The sequence below is a fragment of the Parus major genome, chromosome 4, assembly GCF_001522545.3.
Source record: "Parus major isolate Abel chromosome 4, Parus_major1.1, whole genome shotgun sequence".
In the NCBI taxonomy this organism is placed as follows: domain Eukaryota; kingdom Metazoa; phylum Chordata; class Aves; order Passeriformes; family Paridae; genus Parus; species Parus major.
In genome coordinates, this window is record NC_031771.1 from 26,496,746 (window position 1) to 26,516,378 (window position 19,633).

Genomic DNA, 19,633 nt, shown 5'->3' on the forward strand with positions numbered 1-19,633 from the left:
AAGTTCAGGTTGTTTACTGGAAAATCCCAGATAATTGGTGCTTGAAGCTATCATGAAAGCAATTCTGGGCCTGTCTTTGCCTGATAATGGAATTTCATTAATTCATAACAAAACTAGAATTTGGACAGCTTATGTAAACACAAAATGCTCCTGATTCCTTTGAGGAAAACTGAGGAATTAAATTAACTGAAAAGGTACTGGGTGTTCTAATCCAGAGAACAAAGTGCTGTACATTACTATACTGAAGCTGAAATTTAGTCATCTGCATAAAGTATTAAACATACACAGTTTTGCAGAAACATGTAATACTGTGTCTAGACACATGAACTATTTTTATAAAAACAAAGGCACAATGCATAGTAGGTTATGATAAATCCTTGAGCCACATGTAAAAGCCTTAGATTTGATCTGCTGTCAAGCATCTTGTCTCATCAGAATTAAATGTGTCTGAGGATACAAGTGTAGCCAGTTTGAACATTTTTTTTATACACAGCAGCAAGTATATATTACTGCAAATAATAAGTTCAGTTTATAAAGAATGTTCCTTAATACAATGACATTGTATAAGGGAATAACACTTTAGATTTAATTAGTTGTTTTACGGACAATGCAGTAATTCTGTATTATAAAATGCCACTAATTCCAAAGCCCTAAAAATTTTCTTGTGGAATTCTGCCCATCCATATTTTGCAGGGTGACATAAATGAACTTGCCTTTTTCAGTTATTGAAGAAATTTGGTGACTGGCAGATTGCAATATACAGTTGCAAATGCTACACTTGGCTGACACCTTCAACCAAAATTCTAATTATCAATAATTATATGCTATTGCCAGAGATGGCAGGTTGTGGTTGTGTTTTCTGTAATGTTTCCTGGTGAAAAACAAAGGTGGGGAGAGCTAACCATATGAAATGCATGGCACGAGCTGTTAAAAAAAACTAGACTGAAAAGAAAAATCAATATTTGTTGAAAGAAATCAATATTGGAAATGAAATAATGACTATTTAGATGTTTTTTAAAATACTAAACAGAAAAGATCAGGGCTTAGCAGTCACATAAATTGACTTCACCTCTTTATACCTCCATTTTTGATAAGTTACTTTTCAAGACATGCTCCTTCTGTTAGAATTGGACCTGCTTTTCTATTTGTAATGTGACATGAATGGATTGCAGGCAGTCCCTTGCTGTGCTGTAAGATTTGTATTAACATACCTGTAAAGGAAAGAGCTGCTTGGTTGCAAACACTTAACAAGTGAAATTTGAAAGTATTCCTGTTTTGTGCACAAGATCTCTTTTTCTTCCTTTTTGTTTTTGATCAACTGAAATAAACATTGCCTTCCACTGAACAAAACTCAGGCTGACCTTTGGAGAAATGAAAATGGCATTTCATGTCTAACTTTCTGAATGGTTTTATTTCTATAAAGACCATGTTTTATTTCTGTGGTTTAAATAGATAAATTGTATAAATTGTGACATTAAAAGCATTTGCCTTTGTTTTCTACCACAGACTGTCTAAACATTTTCTGTCCACAATCTGTAGACATATTGCATGTCACTCCTTCTAATAATTGGTGTGGCTGGTTATATTTGGATTGGGCATTACTTATTTTGAAAGGTGAATTTAGCTGAAAGTCAGTAATTTAGATTGATCAGAAATAACAGTTTATAGCTGGAATACCATACAGTGAAACAAATGACAACATGTCACTAATGTTCTGTGTGGGGACAGCCAAGGATCTAGTTCCCTGAGAAGTCTGTTGGCAACCAAGCAGCCTTCCTACTTGCTAGCTGGACTTTAGGGCAAAAACTCAGAGGCAAATCCCATTCAAAAGGAAGAACTGAAATTGGAAATGCAAATGAAATAGAGTTCTTGTGGTGCTGACCAGGTAGATGTTGGCTGGCCCTATCCATCTGGCCACTGTCTAGTTGCACTAGGGTTAAAAGAGGCACAGCTAAATTAAGAAGAGGCTAATCATAGACACGTGAAAAATGTTAGCAGCATGTATTCTGGCCCTTCTTACATTACATATTGACCCTGCTAACACAGGCATCAAAAGAAACTCATGCTGAGATGGCTGTAATGGTTTATTGTTAAATACTAAATCTAGGTGGTAGGAACTTAAGAATATGCCCTGCCACTAGGAGGAGAGGAATTATTAAAAAATATACTGTAATCATGTATATACTTAATGTTCCCCTGGAACAATTCCAAACAACTCTGCATTTTGTGGTCAGTATTTTTGCTCATGTGTAAAAGTATTCTTCACTCTGTCTCACTTTAAAACCATCTGAATATTACTAGTTTTGGATGAATTGTAGGAGTGGTTAATTAGGTGGATGGTGATCTTCAGTCCTTATGCCAAGGTGGATGCTCTTTTTGAAAGAGACAAGGATTGAAGTAGATGCAATTACTTTTGATCAGATTTTAAATGCTTGAGATGAATGTTCAGCAATTTGCTTGCTCCTAATCCAGTATGGATTTATTTGTCTTAGTGTTATTAGTCTGCCTAAACATGTGTATGATCAGTTTATTTATGGGTGACTTTCTGTTCTTTTGTCATGGAAAGCTATTTGTTTTGTGCTGCCATGAGCTTCTGTTCTTGATTTCTTTTCTTGTCGTCCTGGAAACAAAGAGTGACAGAAAGAATCAGTTTTTTGGGTTTTGTTTTTTTAAAATGGGTTTTGAATGCTAGTTTTGAGGATACTCCTTCAGCAAACGTGTACTTTGGAAATTTGTCATGCCTGGACTGATGGCTTAAAAAAATTTTAGTCCATGGGAGTATTTATACTGCCTCCTTCTACATCAAAATTCATCAGATCCTGGTTATTTGTGAGCTTGAAGGTGTGTAATATCTACCAGTGTGCTTTGTGAAGTGCTCAGGAGTTGATTTAGCAAGGGAAGAACAATATCCAAATTATTTTGACCTACATGACTCTGAATAGTATGAAAGCATCAAAGTGTAAAATGCTTCTGCACCTTTAGCAGGACAAAATCCCTCCAAAGTAGTGACAGAATCTTCAGCAAATATGCTTGAAACACTTACAGAAGAAAAACAAATTGCACTCAAAAAGATTTTGCTGAACTTTAAAATATTCTTGAAAAGATCCCAACAATTGTGGGTTTTGTGTGCCTCTGAATGTGTTAAGCTCTGTAGTGGTCCTTGGAGAGACAGTATGTGTCCCATATTTAGCCCCAACCATATTTGGCCCATGATCTGTACTATTAGAGAACTTGTATATTCTGTGAGAAATGGGACTTCCAAAAAGCACAGGTGTCAGCAGTTTCCATGATGTCTTCAGGGCCCCCTGGTTCTTCTGAGAACAGCTGTAAATTTCAAATACTGTAAATCCCTCTACTTAAAAATTCCTCAGGAACTAAAATGACACCCAGGAATGAAAATGCAGGATTGAGGAACAAGCCATTTACAGCATACATAAACTCCTGAAGAGGAAAAGCTGCCATGTTTCTCCACATTCACACAGTTTTTTTATATGGTTTTGCTTTTTCTGTTCTTTTTCCAATGAGGAAACAACTCCTGTAATCCCTCTATTGGTGGAAGTGTTAACGTAAACCTTCAGGGATTAACTCCTCCCACAAGATAAACTTCTGCAGGTGCTGGTTTGTTTTGTTTCTGGTGGGTTTTTTTTGTTGTTTTTTTTTTTTTTTTTAAAATCTTGAAAGCAGATTTAATTTGATATCTAGAATTCAAGTAATTGCACTGGGCTGAAGTTAGGAAACCTAGGGCCAAAATGTCAGGTAGAGACACAGATAATTTCATAGTGTCTGAGGTTTTTTTTTGTCCTGAGTGCTACTCTGACACAATACTACGATATGGGTTAATATGTGGTCTTTCCAAAGTGCTTTTAAGTTTTACTGGATGCTCTTCTGGTTCTCCTCTTATTACTTAATTCTTAGTCTGCTCTGATTAGTTCTGGGAGCAGCTGGCTTTCATGCACCTCAGCTCAGAATACAAAAGAAAGATAAAATTAAGTATTGAACCATGAAGATTTCATTCTATTTATCAAATAAGCAGTGAGAACTTCTTGTCTTGCATCTAAAACAGCTGGAAATAAATTTTGATTATAAAATACAAACATGTTCTGAGATACTTAGTTCCTAACTAAAGAGAAATAATTTTTCATTCATTTACAAAAATAATCCTTTACTTAAAATCTCTCAGTGGAGATAAGTGCAACCCTTTATTACACAGAAAAAGAAGACATTAAGTATTGGAGGATTGTTCTATAAGAATTGCACGGGTTCTGTGGAGGCAGAGAATCCCCTTATCCTTTAGCTCCCTCATTCTAATTAGATTTTCTATTCCATTGTATAAAACTTATTCAAAAACCAGACTAGATTAGATCATGCAAAAATGTTTGTGTGTATTAAGGTGGATTTGGAAAAAAAAAAAGAGTAGTTCTATTTCCTCTATTGGCACAGTTTAAAATTTTTGTCTTATTAGAAGCTGACATATTACACAGTCTTGAATACAATTAATTGTAAAAGCAGGAAGATTTCTTCCCATATGTAACTTTTGGGATGGGTTTTTATCTATGTTCCTGAATGGTGGCCTTTATCCTCTGAACAACCATCATTGTTTCACCTCTGGGATGTGCACCTGCAGAAGGCTTGCTCTGAAGATGTGTGCCATCTGAAGGGACCTCTGATGATGAAGGTGGGCAGCTTTTAAATGAGAAGAACCAGGACAGTGATCAAGGCATAATTTCCCCAAGGTCTATGACATTGCTTAATACATTAATAATACAGAGTACCTATGCAGAGAAACCAGGAAAAGGAAGTATCACTGAAAGTCCCTTTTTTTTTTTTTTTTTTTTTTTCCCTTAAGGATGAAGTGAATTTGAAATGGTAAGAGGAAGGAGGAAAAGAAGTGCTAGGTTATTATTGTATTCATGATAAAAGGGTTGTCTGCTCGGGGTGATGATTGGTCATTCCTCATCATTGGGAGTCTTGTTTGTATGACTTGAAATGGGTGTACCTGCTAAAGGTACTCTGTGACCCTGAGTGGTGTTCCTCATGCAACAGTGGAGTAATAAGGCAGATGTCTGAGGGGTTCATTTCACCTGACATCCCTAAGTGGCCTAGCTTTGCAAAGTGGTAAAAGCAGCCCTGGAGAGCCATTCATGGTTCATTAGCTATGCCAAAAGGGAGTGGCTCCTGTGAAGTCTGCTCTGAGTAATTTGAAGGTTTGTCTGGGTCAAATCAAAAGCAAATCTAGCCTAGCCTTGTAATTTGGATGGTTGCTGATGGTGGAAGCCAGCAGAAGAGCACAAGAATGGATCAAAGATATCATGGTACTCTTCAGAATGATCTTCTATATCCAATGATTTGTGCTTCCAGTTCTGCTCCTGATAGTGGTGGTGTCGTTAATCAATTTATTCACCCTGAATTTGTCCCACTCTCATGGAATGTCTGTAAAATATTAGCAACTGTAGCATCCTGGACAACAGTTTTCACAGCTCACAGGGTGAAGAATTATCCAGCACATTACTGGTACCCACAAAGAGGCTTCTCCTCTGTGGCCAGTAAAAAGGAATAGTGAAAAGCAATAGACAGAAATAGTGATGAAACAATACATTGTGAATAAAATGTAATTCAAGAGGACAGCAGACTCTGCCTGCCAGAAACCTAATGACTACCGTTTCATCAACCTTCCAAAATAATGTAAGTTATTTGAAATGCATCCTAAGAGCCACTCACTGTGGAATCTGAGTTAGAAGTTCAGTAGTACCTGAGGTAGGGCTGTCTCCATACCCTGTTTGTAACTTGTTTTTCACTAGGATTTCTCAATTACTTGTAACATCAGTCCTTACATCTGGTTACTTTGCATACACCTCTCATGGGTTTTATCTCTTATGATGTATAATCTATTTCAGTAACAAAATGGTGCATTTTGTCACAGTCATCACAAAGATAATTTCTTAAATCTCAGGCAGTTCTTATATCCACTCATAGAGTTTGCAAAGGAAGGAGGATGCTAAGAGCTGCTGTTATTCCTGACTGCAAGAGTTTCATGCTATATAAGCCACTGTCTTGCACCTCTTTCTTTACAAAGAAAATATTAATTGATTCTCTTATCTAAATTGATGGCTGGGTATGAAAACTTACTTTGTAGTGTAGGAAGTACTTAGTGTCACAGATACAGTTAAATAGCAACAGTAACTGTGTTGGCCTTAAGATATGGACTACCCATGTTTGCGCAGGAACTTGTGTGCTGTAGCAGGTGCCTATCAGAGTAGGATTCTGGTACTTGAAAGAGGTCTCCAGGTGCTATCACTTCCAAATGATAATGTGGTTAATTTAAGACAATATTGTGTTATTTGTCCTGATACCAGGTTGGGTTTTTTTTCCAAGCGCTTTTTTTTTTGTTGTTTAAACAGACAGATGCATTCACATAGTTATTACAGTTTCCTATACTGTCCTGTAATTTGCTTTTCATGTACACCAAAATATACTGCTTTTCCTGTAAAGTAAAATGGATGTGTTTTCATGTAGAAATGAATCAGTTCAGCTTGGGAGAGTCTTAAAATTGTTCAGATGAGTGGTTCTGCTTAACTCCTCTTTCATTAGCTGTTGCATCCTAAGTTGTGATGCCAGTTGAAAAGACTGATATTCATGCAGGAGTGTACATACAAGGTCTCCTGAGAATTTAATTTTTGCAGAATTCTAACCTACATCAGAGCTGAGCATTTGCTTAAAAGTAGCCTGGCAATGCCCCATAAGAACCTTTGGGCATCTGACCTGAACCTGCAAGAGATGCCTAAGAGGAATCTTAGGAGATTTGTTTTTGGAGAGGAAGAATAAAGGTACACAAAACCTTGTACCTCAGGGAGAAGGCCTGAGTAAAACCTGGGCTGAGCAGGACTATCTGGAGATCTGCCCATGCAGGGATTTGATGGGGTTTGCAGGTAAAGCATGTTACTGTGACTGTGGTAAAACTCTGCTGGAAGCACATGCTGGGAATCGATGCATTTCTGCAGGCAGGGTACAAGGTGCAGGGAGCACTTAATCCCTGCTGTAGAAAGGTTTCAGATACTTCCAATAACAACAGTTCTTTAAATAGGAGTGCTGGCATGCAATCAGCAAATGAGTGTCCTTGCTGAGGACTGGAAGGACATGTTTACTGGGTGAAGTTCAGCCACTGGGTGTTTCCAAGTTCTGAACTGCTGGAGCTGACTGCTGGGAAGTCAAATAGTGTCCCTGTGAGTGTGGAGGTGGAGGACACAGTGTCACTGCTGGCATGCTTGAGCTCTGAGCACTTTAAGCTCCCACCAAGAGCTGTAGAGGGCTTTTTGCTATGGTTGTTTGGTCTGTTCAGCTCCTGTGCCCACAACCATTGTTAAACCCACAGAGCTCCTTTTGCCAAGGTTGTCCTGACATTGTTTCTCACCACTGCTGGTGCTGCCAGACAACCTGCTGCACACAGCTATGTGTTTACCTACTTGCTGTGAAAGTTCAGCGTTGCACTTGTGCCAACATAAAGAGCCTGCCTGGGTAAACTTCTGCCTGCCACTTAACGCTTGAGCAAGGTTTTCTGTGAACCCAAGGAAATATACATGCTAAGACATATTGCTGTGTTTTTGAAAGATATTTTGGTTCAGAGGAAGCCTTGGCAGATACAAAAGTTAACATCGCTGCTGGGCTGTGGACAAGAAAATGAGGTGGGTACTGTTCAGCAGCTAAGGTAAATATGGAGGTGCAGCAACCAATATTTTGTATTTTAAACAATATAAGCATTACAGATGATGTGAACCTGATTTCAGGCTATTCACATGCTGGAGAGGGGCTCTGCTCTCTCCCTCCTTCTTAGTCCTTTTCCCAGTATGTTTTTTTGTGATAAGAGGATGATAATTCCTTTCCTTTCTACCTCCATTTTTGCTTTTCTTAATACTCTTTTAACTCCTGTTTCTTGCTGTGAGACACCTAAGGTGGTTTGGGTTTCTTTACCTCCTAATTTGTGTTTCATATGCTATATTTGATGGGAAGTGGGAGTTTTGAAGGCTGCAAGAAAACATTCTAAAGGGTTGGCACTCTCTTAAGTTAATTTTGTGAAGAAGTTACGTGGCGTGTAGTGATTGCTGAATGCTGCCTTCTCCCTTGCTGATTTGAACTCCATGCTAGTTCACCAAAATCCTACTGTATTAAATGGAAACAATAGAGGAACTTTTTGGTGGTCATCAGAGAATGTGACTAAACTCCAGCACATGATGTCTGTTACCTCTCCTAAAGGAAGAGACTCAGTGGACATGCAGTGGGGCAAATCCAGTCTCAGGAGTGAGTAGAGGGTATGGTCTCTACAGTTTTCACCACATAGTTCAGTACCAAAAGCATTGAGAATTTTCTGCTTGCATTTTTTTTTTTCTCTGTTGCTCAGCAACTCTGAAGAAAATGCCTTGAGCATTTTTCAGCATATCTTATATCTAACAGTACATAGGAAAGACAAGGGACCTTTTTCCAAATGGATTCCTGATCAGCCTCCCTCTTTTTGCTCTATTCCCCATTTTCCTGCTCCTGGGAGTGTTAACAGTAATTAGTATGGAATCTTCATGGAGTACTTTTATTTCAAGTAGCATTTCACAGCAGATGTTTATGGAAGCAGCAATGTTTTGACTTGCAGTTTTAATTATTTGTCACTTCAGCTTGGTTTTACTTGAGCCTGTGTACCTGTGAAGGCTGAACAGAGATCTGTCAGTGTTCACAAAATAGGTGGATCTGGAGAGTCAAAAATGTGCAACTGTAAGGGTGATAAGTCAGCAGGGTAGGTTTTTTTCAGTGGAGATGTCTGACTCGTTGCTTTGGATGGCAAATATACAATTTAAAATTCTTTTACTTATGGCTGAATAACATCTAGTCCCTGAAATAATTACTTCAATATACCTCACTGCAGATTTTTTTAGGAGCTCACCTGAGAATATGACATTTTATTAAATATGGAAAGGGCCCTAAATTACAGTTCTGATGCTGTAATTTAACCTGATACTTTTAACCTGTTATTTCCCTTGGTGTGTCCTTTTCATTCATTTCCTACCCCTTCTCTTTGAAATCTCATTTTTGAGAATTTGGCGTATTTGGTTGAAGATTCATGGATGCCCATTCATGCATTGTCCTCGCATGTGCAGTAAATTTAGTGTGTTCCAGCTGTTTTGGAATTTCTTGTGCAAGGCCCTGACTCAAAATGAGGTCCTGAAAACCTGAGACGGACAAATAGCCTCTCAGTTGGTGATGACTGTGTGATCATTGAAGCTCTAACCTGCCAGACTTGCCCCTTGGTGTGTGCAGTGAAGCCACCAGCAGGTCTCTTCTCCATCCAAGCACAGGACATCTGGGAGATGGGGTCTCTGCGGATAGAAGCAGGACTATTCACCTCCAGAGGGGAATGGAGAAGGGGTACTGCAGAGGCACAAGTCCTGGGGATGAAGAGAGAGAATAAATGGGTGTTAGATGCCAGTCATAACTTTCCCTGTACAAACTGGAGTATAAAGCATTAGTATGTTGATGTCTTAAGAGGTCCACCCATGTTTCAGGGGCTCACCCTTTTGTAAGCTTTGATTACATGCTGGAGAAAAGAGGAAGAAAAAAGAATGAATCATTAAACATGTAAAACTATTAAGCAAGGCTTTAATTTGTAGCAGTGGCTTCTATTCCTGTTATTCCTGTGCCTTCAGCATCTGAAACCTTTTTTTAAAAAAATCTAATTAATGATATCTGCTTCTGACACACATCTGATACTGAAGGTGAGCCCATTGCTGTGCGGAAAGAATGCCGTAATACTGAGCTTGTTTCTGTTGACTGCAGTGCCACCTCAATGGCAGATACCCAATAGCGGGGAGAGAAGGAATAACAGGGAGGAGAGAAAAGCAGTTTGTGTCTGGTGCTGCCTGACTTGCAACTTCAGTGGTGGAGAGAGGCAGGAAGCGCAGTCCTGCCAGCAAGGCTCAGGCTGGCTGAGCAGGGAGGCCAGGCTGTCCCAGCCATGCTGCAGTTGTGCGGCAAAAGCCGCAACCTTGGCAAGCTAAACCAGGCAGAGGCAGAAGGAAATAGAAGATGGTGGCAAAGTCATAGGAGGATGGGTGCTGGGCTGCTGGGAAAGTTTCCAGCAACCCAGCATTACATCCTAGGCAAACCTTTCAAGGTGTTTGCCTCCCAGGCTATGACAAATCCCTTGTATTGGGTCACAAGCTTTGGGAAAAAGCATTTGCTCTGCTGGATCATAAGATGAGGGAGTGACCATGGCTCACGGCTGTGGCTGGTGGGAAGGAACCAGAACCTAGCAGAGCTCCTTTTGGGGTAGACATGCCCTCTGGCTACAAACCCAAATGGGAGGAAGCTGTTGCTCTTCTCAGATGATGTGAGCTACAGCCTGCACTATTGGAGGATGTGGAGTGAGGGCTGGAAATTGCACTTACTCTCTGGAAGCTGCTGGGTCTGCATGGGTGCACAGCCAAAGTGGGGAAAGGTAAAGGCCACCGGCTCATGAGGACTCATAAGGACCTTGATTCCTGGTGTGGGCATGGCTCCACAATGACAAAGCTTGGTTGTTTCACTTCACTTGCTCTCCTGTCACCAGGTTCAAATTAGGGATGTGTGGAGCTGGGTGATGGCTGTAACAGCCCATCCTATTCTATATTTGTATTCCTAAACTAATCCTCATTTCCAGCATGTTGGCTTTGGGTAACTGATTTCTGGTCTCTCACATCTCTTACTTTTGTGTCAGCCTTAATTGCCAGGCCTGTATTAGCTGGTCATTTAGTTTGAACTAACCCAATATTTTTTTTTTCTGCTGACCTTAAAATTACTTTTGTACAGAAGGGTGAGCTAGACTACTCTCCATTCAGTCAGTTTATAGTATAGGCTTTAGTGCAGACCATTAATCTTAACTTGGAGTGTTTGGATGACTTATTTAATATTAGGGAAGGTATCAATATCTACCTATGAACTCTAAGTTAACTGTGAGGGTTTTTTGGTAGCTAACTATTTATGGCCTCCCTAAGAACATGAATTCAGGTTGTGTTTGGAACGGGGAGAAGAATAAGTTATTCAAATCCCAGGACATTTACAGGGGATGACATCAGAAGCTTAGATCACTCTTCCATGGCACTATGAAGATGGCATGTACTATGTATTTTCTTCTCTGGAGCTTTCTTCAGTAGTCAGCAGTGACACAGATAAGTCAACAGCAACAGTGAAATGCAGCAATTTTCTGAGGAAAAGAGCCTATTCTTTTTAAAATAAAAACAGAAAAACAACAAACAAAACAAAGCACATAATGACCACCCCCACCCCCATCTCCCAGCACAAAAGACATACACATACAATAAACCTATTTGAAAGAGTCTGGTTGTAACTGCTGTGGGGGTAAAGTGCAAGATTCAAACCTCTTCCTCTTCGCTAAGGAGAACAAACCCACATATCAACATGTAACAGGGAAAATCTCAGGGAAATGCTATGCCTTTTGTCTCATTTTTCTTGCCACAGTAGCAAGTTTTTGTTTTGTTGAAGAAGCAGGATAATTTGTGGAGTATCAGCTCATTGTTAGCAGGCAACTTCTCAGAGTTAGTTGTAAGCTAACAGCATTTTGAAGGAATCTCTTGTTTGGAGGTGTATTTCTCAGCCCTGTGAGAGTAGCTGCAGCTGTGACTCCAGCAGTCTCCTTTGGCCATGAGGTATGTTATGGGATCAGTTCTGAAGGGTTTGTAGTCCTTGCTACTGACTGTACATGGAAATCGTAATTTGAGTAATACCAGTCATTCTGTTTTACTGTATGTAAATACAGTGTTTGAAATGAGCAAGGGAAAGCAAACAACTAACTGATGTCTGCATGCTTCTGTCCGACAGTCTTCCACTTCATTCTGGGGGTGCCACTTGTGAATTTTCTTACTTGATTTTCTTTTTAAGTGTCCCTGTTCCACTGGCAGAAACAAAAGGCCTTGGATCTTCTTCTTGTGGGAGTGAAATCTGTTGTTTGTTCTTTGAATAGGGATTCCCCAGACAGTTTAAATAGAAAACCAAAAAATTCCCTGAATCAAAGATAAAAAACTCACCTCTCCAAAAACATGCCTGAAATCTCTGGCCTTCTTTTAAACTGTGAATCCTGCTGTACAGATGCCTGCTGTTCCTGAACGTTGGGGCTAAAATGAAACATACCTTGTTCTCTCTCTATGATTGTGTTCAGCACACGTTAAGGGAGTTAGAGGGGCGGTATTTTGGCACAGGCACCCCAAACTCTAATACATGCACACACGCTGCCTGATGTTTCATTTCAGGTTATAAACTGGATTACAACATGCCTTCACCCTGTGGGCATTGTCCAGGGAAACCAGGCTAGATCTGCATGAAATGATCTGGCTAAATGATCACCAAGTGGAAAGTAAAGGATGTGTGCAGAATTTGTATTTTTAACAGGAATTTAGATTACATTTCTACAGTAACACTAAATGATTAATAATACTATTTAACTCATCAATTCAAGAATGAAATTAATATTATATTCTGGAAACCATGCTTAAAGAGCTTGGGACAGCATTTTGCACTTCTAAAATAGGTATATCTGTCCTAATTAAGTCAGGGTAGTAAAGAGAGTATTTAAGCTCCACACGTTTTCTTCTTTATGCAAATGGAGCTTTATGTTCTTTTATTTGTGGGAAGCTTTGTTAGCCTCAGCTGAAATACTTGCATACGATTTGTTTTTTTCAAAAGAAAAGATACACTGTATTTAGAGATGCAAACACTACCTTGTTTGCAAAACCCACCAGCTGTTATACTGGAAGACAAAGCTAATTCTATGTTGCTTTACTTCAGTGGTGTCTGTGTATTCATAAACATCTTTTTAAAAATCTTCTTTGCATAGCTGAAAAATAGCAGGTACCAATTTTTTCTTTTTTAATTTCTTTGGTAACAGCCTAGTAAAATCAGAGTTGATTTGTGAATTTTAAAAAAAAATTAGATTAATTATGATAATCACCTTTGCGTTAATGTTTATGGAAAAGTTGAACAGTCTGCTAGCCTTGATTCTCAAATTCCTTTAATATGAGTTTGCTGATTGCTGCCTTGAATATTTGACTTGAGATTGAGTCAGGTCAGATATATGGCTCTGTAGTAGACGAAGCTGCTGCTGGTTTGTGTGTCAGTAGCACAGTTTTCCGGAGAGGCTCTTTGCTTCTGCTTTAAACATCTGGAGAGAGAACAAAGAGTGCTTGTGGGGTCTTTTGTTGCTTCTGAAAGTTGGAGCAGGGAAGAATTACGTTCCTAGAAATACCCAGAATCCCAGAAAAATCCGAGTGGAATCATTAAGTGTTAAACTTTATCTTCTTTATAAACGAAAGTGCTTTCATTTTATCTCTGGCTGCTCTCCTGGTAATGGGTGTTACGTAATATTTACTCTCTCCTTGGGAGTTAAATCCTTTTTCCGATTTGTCAGTAATATTTGCATATGTATTTCTTAGCTGCATTGACATGCCAGATGCACAGTGGTAGCTGTCTCCGCCTGCTAATCCTGTAATAACATTCTGGTGACCAAATTCAATGGCCCTGCGCGGAGCCTCGGAACAGCTGATTGCTGAGTAGGGAGGAAAAAAAAATAACCCAGCGAATCTGGTTGCAGCTCTCTGCTGCATCCCCATCCCACAATCCCTTGCACCATTTGCTGCAGTCTTTCTACACAGGCTGAGTGAGAAAAGGATGTGCTAAATAAAGATTGATTGGTTTGAATCCTGAGGGGGTCTCCCACTTGTAAATGACCCAGGGAGAAAAAAAAAATTCATGACGACTTTACTGGGCCTCCTCTTATTCTTCCATTTTTCTTTCCACCTGTCCTCTTCATGGAATGGAGTGTCATTCCTTAGAGCACAAAATCTCTTGTGCCTCTAATAATGATTGTGCTGTGATAGGGTTTCCTTAACAGTTTCATGAGTGAGGCTTGAAATATTAACAGATGATGGTTTGTTCGTTTGGATTACTGCGGAACTGCAGCTCCGTCCCTGCAAGGATTTTATCCTCAGCACTGCACTGATTAAGCTATTTTTCTACAAAGATGGGTAGGTCTGAAATGCTCAAGTTTGCTCAGTGTTATTCCTGGTGACTGCTGCTGGGTTGCTCCTGTTTTGGCCCCTGATCGTTCATTACATTTCTGCATGCTGTAAGAATGAAGAGGGTTGCTGTGTTTTAAACAAGGCAGTAAGCTGATTGCAAGAGTGGGAGAGAAAGGAATGCAAATTTAGCTTATCAAGCCTTTTACACAAGTGGACTGTGTGGCGGTTCTGATTTGCTCAGTGTGTTCTGTCTTGGCTGATCTGGGGGCTGCTGCTGGAAATGGCTTGAATTTGTTCTTTATTCCTACAGACTGTGGACAGGTGATGTATCTGTTTACGGACTTTTAAGCCTCAGCTCTCCCAGTCCTTGAAGCAACATTATTGAGGTTCCCCACCCTTTCTTATGGCTCTGGAGGCCTAACTGTTCCTTTGGAAAGGTTGCCATTGGAAACCTATTCATTCATAGTACATGAATAGACCCTCTAGGTTGTGAATGCCATTGATAAGAGGAGGATGAATAAGCTGCAAGCAATTTGTTCTCCTCAGGCTGTACTTTCAGGCTAGTTGCAGCTCTGGCTGGGTGGGTTTCAGAGACAGCAGTATATCAGTAACACGGAATTCTACTCTTTTAGGAATAAAAACCTATGAAGTGAACAGTTACTTGATTCCCCAATGTCTTTTCTCGGCTGGGAAACTAATAGAGAATTTTCAGGAGTTCCAGAGCTCGTTTGAGGATACCTGTAAAAAGGGTGCATTTTTCTATTACATGTCTCTACCTGAAACAACTCTTCTGGAACTGTTATTTGCTATACCTAATGTGATTTTTTTTCTTTCCCCCCTTTTCCAGTGCTATAGGAAGTTCCTTTCATATGGGTGGGGCCGCACCCTGGCTTTCCTGAAGGCATGCATGCATAGCGGGGCAAAGCTTTCCACTAGCTTAGAGAGCCATTGTTTTCTCCTCTCTGCTGTCTAGTATATTTTAAATGAAAATCGTATCTGCAAGCAGGAGGAAAAAGACTACTGCTGTTTCTGGGGTGGCTGCGAAAATAGAGATTCTTGAGCCTCAAAAGGGCGACAAAGGGAGTACATTTCAGAACCCTTTACTGCACTTGCTTTAGCGAACCTGAATTTGGTTTTGAGTGTGTGTTACAGATAAATGGGTGGGGGTTTATGTCTTGTTTGGTGCAACGTTTCTTAGTCCTTTAGCTTTGCATGTCTAAATTACCAAGTGTAACTACATGGAGAAGGGATAGCCCTGTTTTCAAAGCTCATGCTTCAGATGCTCTATTTTGATTGTGAGACAAAATGAACCTTTGAAAAGCACTCTGGCAGGTTTTGAGATCAGAAGAGGCTACTTAAAAAAAAAAAAAAAAGAACATTTTTCTTGTAAAAGTTGTGTTACTTTGCAAATTCTCCCACTGCTAATACATTAAAAACTTACGTTGCTGCAATCATTCCAGTAAATCAGAAAAAATACTGTGTGGTGAAATTAAAAAACATTGTCTAAAATCTCCAGATTTTCTTCAAGTAGTCATTGATTGTACAGTTTCTTTCATTGAGTAAATGGGAAAAATCATCCTTCTCATAGTTTCATCACATTCATCAAGATTACATCAAAGGTGGAGTTGCCTTAGAGAGTCTGCAGAATCCTGCAAATCCCATACTTAAAAGGTTTTTTTAAAGGGACCTTTTGTGTAAGAAGTTGTTGTACCAGGTAGTGACCAAAACTTGAAATCAGATCAAATTCTATTTCCAGGTGCATTAAATCTGATTTATGTGAGCACAGGGGATAAATGACAGTCATGGCCTGCTGCATTTCAGACAAAACACAGAATATTAAAAGCACTTATTTCTGAATCATTAATGGTTTCTTTCATTGACAAAGCTTAAAGCGTGAGCATTTGAAAAATAAAGTGGCTGGCATGAGATTTGTGTATGAAATGCTAGGAATTACTTGATTTTGCAATGACATTGGGGGAATGTGAAAAACTAAGATGAGAAACAGGTTAAATCAATATTTCTTTTTTTCAGCCAGCAGCAGATTTTCTTTTCTAAGCACTATTTGCTGCCGTAGCTTTGTTTGATAAGGGAAAGATGAAATACAGAAAATACCTGGTTGCTAGAGAACTTTCTTCTGTTAAATGACAGGGAGCATTCACTGGAGACCAGTTCTTTCATATCTTAAGTACAGCTTTTTCCAGTATAACAAAACAGTAACAGTTTATAACAAAAAAATTACACATGTTTGTGTGTCCAATTTGGAAACCATGCTTTTGATAAGAAATCTTCCTGCTTCTGATTATCTTCCCTGATCTGTTTGGGTCCCTGCCCCTAAAATTTGGGGAGGGAGAGTGGGAGGCAAACACAGCTGTGTAAGTGGTGAAATGAATTTTCCTTTTGAAACATGTTCTGCATATTATGCTGCCAAGTGTATGAGTATGTTAATGGGTATTTGATTGTCTTTCTACTCCGTTTTGTAAAAGCCAGATATTTTGGTTTCATTTCTTGTAAAGCCACCTTTAACTCAGGCTTTTTAAAAGTAACATGGTTTGCTAATTGATCTCCTAAGGTTTAATCTGGGTGATTTATGGCATTTAAATAGGAAAAAATAATTTGAGTTGATGTAATACTCACATTTTAACTTACTATGGGGAAAGAAATTTTTAAAAAAATCTTTAAAAATATTAAAAAGACATGCAAATATCATCAATCCTGAAATCATGCATTTTTGGGTCATGAACAAACATGATATTTTTATGAGTATTAGAGCACTTTTTATCATTGCAGTTTCCCCTTCCTTAGGAAAAAAGGAAACAAAAGGGTCTGCCATAAGCGTTTTTCATCTAATTAAATGTCAGTTACTGCTGTTGGGTATTTGAACTGTGAATAACTTTATGCTGCTCTGTTTGCTGACACAGAGGCGATGCCCCAGGAACCTGTTATCAGGGAAGCCAGCACAGCTGACTTACGGTCCATAATCACTGTCATTACCCTAGAAACAGCCCCTTGCTCAGTGTAGTAAGTAAAACATACCGCTATGGCTAAGTGCACAGCTCAGGGAGAGCAGCATGGGTTCAGCTCTGACAGACTAGTGTGCCATTCATTGAAGCACAGGAAGAAGACCTAATGTAACACTGACAATAAAATGCTACACAGGTCACGCAAATAATTATGGAATTGAGTGACCTTTAAGCATGATCACCAGAGGGCTTGTTGTTTCTGTCTTGGAAAGCCTGAACGGCCCTCAAGCTAGATCTCAAATTGTCTGAAATGGGTGACTAAAAAGGGGTGGAAATTGTTTAGGAAGAAGTTAGACCCCTCAGGAGTGTACCTGCAGAGAAGAAGCCCAGCTGGGCTGGCAGCTCGTGGTTCTGCTGTGGGTGTGGGAGGTCTGGCAGAGCTCAGTGCTGCGACAGTCGCGCCTGCGCCTCCTGGCACCTCAGCCTGCTAGAAATGCTGATGGAGAGGCGTTCCTGCTGGGCCACCCTGCCAGGGACTCTGCTTGCCAGGTTTTCCTAAATTATTTTAGCAGGCAGTTTACTTCTTTCTGTGGTTGCTTCCTTCCTTTTCCTTCTGTCTTCTCTTTTCACAATTTATTCTGTTGGCTATAATCTGTATCTCCAGCTGAAAAGAACCTACGTTTTTCTCTCCTGTGCCTTGTTCCAGGACAGGAGGCGTTCCAAGCCTGCTGCCATCTCTTTAACCTGCGATTTTAATTCTAACAGTTAGTAGACTTTTTTCTTAGCTTTTTATTTCATGCTTTATATGCCAGATTGTGAAGAATCCTCAATCCTAGAAACACGATTCTTACTACTAGTTCTGCCTAGAATGACATTTTTATTGCATTTATTATTTGGATGAACTTCATGTATTCTTCACCCTACCATTGCTGATTCTCAGTGGCTATCATTTGTCTCTCCTTTGCTTTGTTTTTTTTATCATGAGGATTTTCATTTTGCCTACCTCATCCCTATTAGTGATGCAGAATTTAAGCATTCCCTTCCCAGGGGCTGGCTGGTTCTGGAGCTTCCTTCTTGGGGGCTTCCTGGAGTCAAAATGTACCCTAGTTTTGGCAATACTGGCACTAAAAAGGGGGAAAAAATTGTTAGATGAACCATTTTCAAACTCTGTCTGTGATGCAGCCATTTGACTGGCTGGTGCAGTTCCAGTTTGAGCATTTTGCCAGCGGTACTGTAGATGTAAGAAATCCGATGTTTGTTAGCACTGGCTGAACCTATTGGCGCGAGAATGTTTTTATCATGGGTTTTCTTTAAAACCAGACAGTCCTGTAACTCTTTCAGTCCAGAGGCAGCATGCCTTTCCAGAATGCTCAGACAGAAGTGTTGTAGATGTTGCTGACTGTTCCCCTGGCTCTCATCAGTGATAAACCATTTTTGAAGTTTAATTCTTTCTTGTTTTGGTTTTATATGGAAATATGAATTCCTGCATCAGGATAAAACATGAATGGATTAGTCAATGATTTTGTTATTTCATGGAGTTTATAAGCCATTTTTCTTCTTTTCTTCTTTTCCCCTCCCCACTCCAGCAGCGTGCAGGGTAGAAGGGAACAGGACCCATATGTCAGTGGTCTAGGATGGCCAGTGAAGGCTCCAACATCCCAAGTCCTGTGGTCCGTCAGATTGACAAGCAGTTTCTGATTTGCAGCATATGCCTGGACCGTTACAAGAACCCCAAAGTGCTTCCCTGCCTGCACACTTTCTGTGAGAGGTAAGTCCTTTCCTCATGCTGCTAACTCAGCATTTGTGTCGTGCTGCAAGCACAGGACAAGGCATCCTTTAGTGGACAGGGACTTTTCCCTTTACTTGTATATGTTATGTTAAGGCATGATAAAGTCTGGCAAGGCTGGGGAGGCAGGGATGTAGAAAAACACATTTGTGGCAGGCAGGAAGGAAGAGACAGCAGTGGCATATTTGGAATATATTCCCTTTATGCAAGAGTAAACAAAAAGTAAATCCAATTAAACTAATGAATACGGTTACTACAGTGTGAAAGGTGATGATAGCCAGAATTTGGACCTCAAATTAATTGCCTCAAATTTATTTTGATTATTATATAATTAGAAACAATGAAAAAATTCTTAGTTGATTTACTAAGCCAGTAAGTAATTATCCCATCCTTTAATGTTAAAGGGTTAGGCATGATATATACATTATTAATAACCTGAGATTAAATGTCTTTGTTATTCTGCATTTTGGTTGACTGAAGTGGGAAAACTCTGCCAAGAGATGTGATAAACCAGCAACCTGCCTTTTACTGTATTCGGCTGAATGAACTGAATATGCATAATGATACCTTAATGTTGCATTATCTATCAAATTGTGGAGAAAATAGAGCACCTGCAGAAAAGTGAGCTGAAGAATTAGTGGTTAGAGCTTAATCTGATGATGGGATGCAACTCTGGATTGTATATTGAATGGCAGGAGAATTTTTATAAATGGTATGTGGCATGAACACTTATTTAATTTAGGAGATTTCCACCTCTTAGCAAGAATCGTGGTGTGAATCTCTAACTTTGCACAGGGTGAAAGAAAAACAATGGATTTCTGCCCGTGTCAGATGAACTGGTC

At 39.6% G+C, this 19,633-nt stretch overlaps 1 protein-coding gene across 16 annotated transcripts in view; it reads left to right on the plus strand.

Moving 5' to 3' along the window:
• TRIM2 (tripartite motif containing 2) overlaps window positions 1-19,633 on the plus strand; it is an 87,128-nt gene that overhangs the window by 30,391 nt on the left and 37,104 nt on the right. For 10 of the 16 annotated variants that reach the window (XM_015624872.3, XM_015624864.2, XM_015624867.3 and 7 more), the window contains one exon: window positions 18,592-18,773. In XM_015624872.3, coding sequence (XP_015480358.1) covers window positions 18,640-18,773 — 134 coding nt within the window. In that variant the 5' untranslated portion in view covers window positions 18,592-18,639. Of the gene's footprint in view, window positions 1-7,522; window positions 7,680-13,145; window positions 14,052-18,591; window positions 18,774-19,633 lie in introns of those variants that run through there. The other 6 variants (XM_015624866.1, XM_015624879.1, XM_015624871.3 and 3 more) reach the window with 5 other exon arrangements.